This window comes from Anser brachyrhynchus (assembly GCF_964034855.1).
Source record: "Anser brachyrhynchus genome assembly, chromosome: 10".
NCBI classification, from domain to species: domain Eukaryota; kingdom Metazoa; phylum Chordata; class Aves; order Anseriformes; family Anatidae; genus Anser; species Anser brachyrhynchus.
The window spans coordinates 21,068,082-21,074,081 of NC_137705.1; the positions used below are offsets into that span (position 1 = coordinate 21,068,082).

A 6,000-nucleotide genomic window follows, 5' to 3' on the forward strand; every position below is an offset into this window, starting at 1 on the left:
ATCTGCATCTAATTTAGGTTTAATAAGACATTTATACTACAGTGTATTCACTAACACTCCATGATCATTAAAACCTGTGGACAATTAACAAGTTCATGACTCGCAGTGCCCAAGCTGCTGGCCTGCTGCTGGAAGTACTGCTGCTGAAGGCCCTAACCCAGGCCTGCCTGGTGAGGCCTTCTTGCATGGCCCCGGGCAGGGGGGTTCCCCATCTGCCCTGGCCCAGAAGAGCCAGTGCGACAGCCAAGCTCCAGTGAAACCACAGCAGGTTTTACCTCTCGGTTGTGGAGACTTGAGATTTCATCCCCCAGATTTCCTCATTTTTCAAGGCACACCAAGTGCTGTCATGTAACCGAGGGGCAGCTCGGGGTGCCTGGTGCCCTCATGAGATGCAGAAGGGGCATTTTCCTCACCCGCACCCCAAACCCTAAAAATCCCTAATCCACGTGGAGGTGGCTGTGCAGAGGGGCTCCCGCCCAGCTCGCACCACACAATGTCGCGTGCGCTTCTATTTTAACCAATCTACAACACAATAGACAAAACATGAGAAATATTAGACAAAATAATGGAGGGAAAAGTTAAATTTCCCTGTCAAAATATCTGTTTTCGTTGTTTGTGCAGGCCTGACAACGTCTCCTAGCTTGCGGCATGAAAAATGGAGATTATTTCTCCCGGTGCTGGAGAGGGGACAGGGCCCATCAGTCGCTCAGAGCCGTCCGGACATGCCGAACTCTGCCCCACGGCCCGATAACATCAGGGTAAAATACCTGCCAACAAGTCGCCAACAGGAAGCTGTCAGAGTGGGGAAGAAAGCACGATAGCGTCATCTCTCTCTGCTCGTAAAATAACAGCGCCTTTTTTTTACGTGACCCAGGTACTAAGTAGCACTGCACCAGCCAAGCTGTAAGAGAAGCCTTTGTTTAACAGCTGGAAAAAGTGCTTAAATCACTCATAAAATATTACCCGGGTTTGACAAGTTTATCTAGCAGTACCGTTGAGATCCTCAGCAATGGTGTTTCTGCAGTCAGAAAGGAGCATTTTATACGAGGGTGGATGTGTAATTATTTAAAGCATTAATAGCAGTTCAGCGGGATACTCTTGTGCTGTCCACCCTGGAATTTAACCACTTCTGCACACTGACTGAGCTGCTAGTACCTGGGAGGGAAGGTCGGAGCCAGGCACGATTTTAGGAAGGTGTGGTATAAAGGACCACGTCTGAAGCTGAAAACAACCAGGAGAAGCAGGATGCTGGCAGTGCCGTACTGGAGCAGGCTCCTCATGTCCTGTGGGACCTGCAGCATTGGGTCCCAGCACAGCCGTGCTGCCCTGCAGGGCTCGGTCAGGCAGCAGGGCTCAGGTCCCCAGCTGTGCTCTAGTTGGGGCAACACCCAAAATACAGGTCCTTCTCTGCTGTGTATTACGGGTCAGAGCTGCACCCACAAAGGAGTGCAGCTTTATAAGCATGGTTTCATGTCAAGCCATAGGAACTGCTCTGATCGGCTGGAACTAAAGCCTGATGTCCCCTCCTGGGGCAGCAAGTGCCAGTAATTCAGTGGGTCCATCGCAAGGAGCATGGATGAAGAACTGATACAAAAGAAATTATTTTCATTATCAAATCTTTCTACTCCATTAGGATTTATTCAGGCATTCAACTTCCATTATTATCTATGGTTCCTGAAATTTAATTCTTGGATTTTTCAGTCAACTGTCCTGGCCAGCAGCAGGAAGGCTATGATGAAGCACCTTTTATCCCGTTGAGATTTTTTTTTTAACCTCCTCGCAAGCAGGAGGCTGCCCCAGGAAGTCTCGGGGCCAGGGACCAGGCAGGCAGGCGGTTAACAACAGGCAGCTTTCATTGCTGGGGCACGTCGTGGCGGCGCTGCCGGCTGCGGCCTGGCCCCAATTCATTACCCGCTGCGAGCGCAGAGGTCAAACGCCCAAGCCCCCGTGATGGGGCACCTTACGCAAAGTGCACGTCCTGGGAGGAGCCCCTGACAGCTTTGATTTTTCCCACACACAAACTGTTGGTACAAGATGTAATCTGGGAATGAAAGGGCTGTGGACGGGATGATTGGGGACAGCTGCTCCCCAGAGGCCTCCAGCAGCAGGGCCTGCACTAAATACCCTCCGCTTTCCATGGCCCCGGGACAGGAGAGGTGTCAGGCTACAACAAGGCACAGATGGAAGTGAACAGGATTAAGTAGTGCTGATTAAGTATAAGTATTTTTCAGTAGTGTAATGGCACTTAAAAAGAAAAAAAAAGAGATGAGAAGAGGAGCTAAAAGAAGGTGGATGGGCTCTCCCCAGCCCCTGGATGACTAGGCTGTGCCCAAGATGGTTGCCCCATGTCTGTGGGTGCCTCTGTGCTCAACAGCACTTGGCTTCAAAGAAAATGAGTTCTGTGGCAAGGCTGCCCTGCCTCGATTGCTGCAATGAGGAGGAGAAGAAAACACAGCCTTTTGTACTCACTCAAGTTAGCAGCAGTGACTGCGGTGGGGTTTGGATCAGGATCATGCAGTGTAAGAGCTACTCCAGTATTTTACTAAAACACAGTGGCCTTTTTTTCCTTTCTTCTGCATGTAGAGGTGACTGCAGCAGGTGTTCACTGCTTCCCTGCTAGCTCTTCTCTGGGGGTAAAAACACAGATATGTGCTGATAGAAGCACCTATGGTGCGTGGATACATCCTGCTGCTCTCTAGATTGGAAGAGGTTTCACAGAGTTCTCCCAGTTTAATTTATTTTGTCAAATCTCATATGTACTAGAGATGGATGAAGAATAAACACAGCTTTTGCTCAATTCCCTCCTGACATAAATGAATGACTTTTTTTTTATCAGTTACCTTGACACTATAATAACAGCTCTTAAATCTGAAGAGGTGGAAATGTGCAACTGCAAAAAAAGGCATGAAGAATCCGTGATGTGATCAGAGATATATGGATGAAATTCCCAATGAGCAGGATAACAGAGCTGATTTATGATGTTTTGATTAATTGGTGTCACACAGTTGATTTTGGCTCAGACTGACAGTTCATTTTAATGAACCTCAAATACACGTTTTCTATTGGCACATCTATGCGATTCTTCCCTCCTCTCAATAGCTTTCTGTGCGCTTCTGAGGTTCTGCAATGCTCTGGCTGTCAGGAAAATCTGATACTGAAGCGGTGATGCTGTAACTGGGGAAAGTTCTGTTGTTTTTGTCAGTTCTCCTCCGCCCTTGAAGAGTCAGTTAAATCACAGTCAGCCTACAAGTGTTTTAATTTTCCTCTCCGTTCACAAAGGCGCTGGTACAGGGAGGTCTTGTGCTTTCGCACCCGTAACAACTGAAAGCAGTTAGCAGCTCCTGGACCAGGCCCTCGTCAGAGACCTCCCATTACAAATCAGTTGTGCGCTTCCAAATTGCTTTTGCTGCTATCAAAACCTCCCTCGTGCTCCACAATATACCTAAAGGTTACATAAAGAAGGCTAGCTAATCCAAAAGAGGAGGAATTTCCAACTCCATTAACTTTACTGTAATCTGAGAAAACTCTTCCCAGATTGTTTGTGCACAAATTGCTCTCACTAATGGCCACAGCGAAGGTGGTAGTGCTGCCTTGGCTGCTGCCGCATGTGCGCGTGGAGCCCACACTGTGCAGCCTGTATTTCTTCTAACTACTTGATGAGCAGGACTACATTTATCCTGCTCTCTCTGGGAAATGGACATCAACCACCACGGGAGCCCACCTGCCCTCCCCATGCAGGACTGTGGGACCAAGCACAGCACCAGGGCCTCGGGGTGCTTGCAGCGCTGCTGCTGCTCCTGCTGCTGCTCCTGCTCCTGCTGCTGCTGCTGCTGCTGCTCCTGCTGTTATTCTCACCTGCCGCTTGGCATACAAGGTGGGGTTTCTTTCCAGCTTGCCAAATCTGTGTCTCAAATTATTATTATTTTGCTGACAGAAGTATAATTTTGTAATCAGTTAAACAGCTGATCAAATAAAACTGCAGTACTTTAACTGAGCAACTACATGTTCATTTGTATCCTACATCCCAACACTTGTGCTGGCTCTTTGTGAAGGATGACAGTAGTGTGAGTCTCCTGCCTGTATTTCCCAACACAGGTGACATTTCGTTATGCTCATTGCACAGTAATGTTACGATTTTGAAATAAAATGCTTACACAGAAAATAAGTTGATCCCTAGGGGCTGTCAGTGTTTGGTGAGAAAAACTTTCAAGAGGAGGAGGAGTGCTGGTCTCTTGAACTCAAGTGCTCCACTTGCAAGCATGCAGCAGTGGCTGGTGTGATCCTGCATTTACATACGAGGCTGAAAATGTTCCTGGAGCACTGCTTTGGCCTGTTACAGAGCACAGCTTTCCCCTGAAACTGCCCAGCCACCACAGAACCTTACTTCTGCCAGTACTGCTTTGTGAGGAGCTAGGAAGCAGCATCCTGCTCCGGTAGTACTGGAAAATTGGCATGCTTCAAGCAGAAAATCTCAGCTGGCATCGTTACCATCCCAGTCCTTGGTACCTGGCCCTGCTGCCTGCCAGTTGGAGGTAAGTGCACTTGGGGAGCTTTGTTTAGGATGTACACCTTGTTTTACCACGGAGGGAGCACGCCAGAACAGAAACTCAGAGAAAACAGCTCACACAAATCTGTGCTGGGCAAGTGGGGTGGCACCCGAGGTGGGAAGTCTGCACCTTTGGTCCTCCCCAAAACCACGGCCATGACTTATGGTGCAGGGGCAGATCCAGTTCAGGCAGGGTAGATCTGGGGAGGACTCTGTTGTCCACAGCAACTGCTCATCCCGCAGGATTTACAGGTGGTTCTGGTATCAAAGCCACGGGCAAAATGCAAGAGCTTCATTGAAAACCAGGACTACAGGACATTCCCCAGTGTGTACTGAAACAATTTCCAATTTCTAGATAAGGGTGAATTCCTATTTTGACTCTGTGCATTCATAAATGCAGTGCATGCGGAATTCCCAAATTACTGTGCTATTCCCCAGGAATTAGCAGCCACCCCACCTGTAAAAATAAATAAATAAATAAAATAAAAAACATTTCAGTTGGATTATGTGATGAGCTTTCCATCTGGAATAGTGATTATTTTGTCTTCATTATAATAGCACCAGTGATAATTTTTCCCTTACTTTAGAAGAGAAAAAGACCAGCTATTTCCTTAGCTCTGGCTCTCAAAGTGTTTTTCATTTTGCCTCCTCATTGAAAATGCCACTGCCCTGACCAAGCAGATGATTTCAATGTAGGCTGGATTTTGAGAGGCAACAATCACTGAATCCATGCAACAGCTGGGTAGGAGCCAGCACAGAGTAATTTAATAGGATTAATGGCATGATTATTTTCATATAAAATTTTATAATGCTTATTTATTTATAGACGATTTAAGATTATGAAGTCATGTTTAATACAAAATCTGCTACTTCAGCTCTATAAAAATACATCTTTATTTCTGTAGTTGTGTGTGGCGGACACATGCATTTCATAACTGCAGGAGAAGGAAATCTCACACTGTATCTAGTTTGTGGTAAAGCATTTGACTGTCGATTAATGTGTTGAATTTTGCAGTTTAGAAAAAAATGTCCCTAATCAGAGAGGTCAGGGATGGTTCAGAGCACACTTTGTAACAAGTGCTTGGTTATTTCTGCTGTGGATACTGTAATACCAGTGGTTAAGGACACTTGGAAAATACTGGTTAGCAGTGGTTTTCAGTGAAATTTTGGTCTATCTACACGAGCCCTCCAAATTCTTGCAGGAAAGGTACTGTACATGCAGATGGTGTGGTGGTCAGGCCACAAGCTGGGGCTACAGGTAGAAGAGAAAACTCGTCACTTATGTATAATTCAGCATGTTACATACAGCAGATGATAGACAAATGGAGAACAAAAATAGGATCAGCTCTTTAGTTGTCATTGCCTTCAGACACCACAGCAAAGAAACACAAGTCGACCAAGTTTCCTAAAGGTGAATCGAGCTCACCATCAGCCAGGAATCTGGCATTATTTCT

The 6,000-nt window shown here is 46.6% G+C and overlaps 1 protein-coding gene across 3 annotated transcripts in view; it reads left to right on the forward strand.

Annotated features, from left to right (window-relative positions):
• Window positions 1-2,712, forward strand: part of LOC308200247 (uncharacterized protein) — a 171,369-nt gene extending 168,657 nt beyond the window's left edge. For all 3 annotated transcript variants that reach the window (XR_013955376.1, XR_013955377.1, XM_080605623.1), the window contains one exon: window positions 622-2,712. Coding sequence is in view for 1 of the 3 variants with exons in the window: in XM_080605623.1 (XP_080461749.1) it covers window positions 622-627 (6 nt within the window). In the remaining 2 variants the exon portion in view is untranslated. The remainder of the gene's footprint in view (window positions 1-621) is intronic.
• Window positions 2,713-6,000: the final 3,288 nt, after the last annotated feature.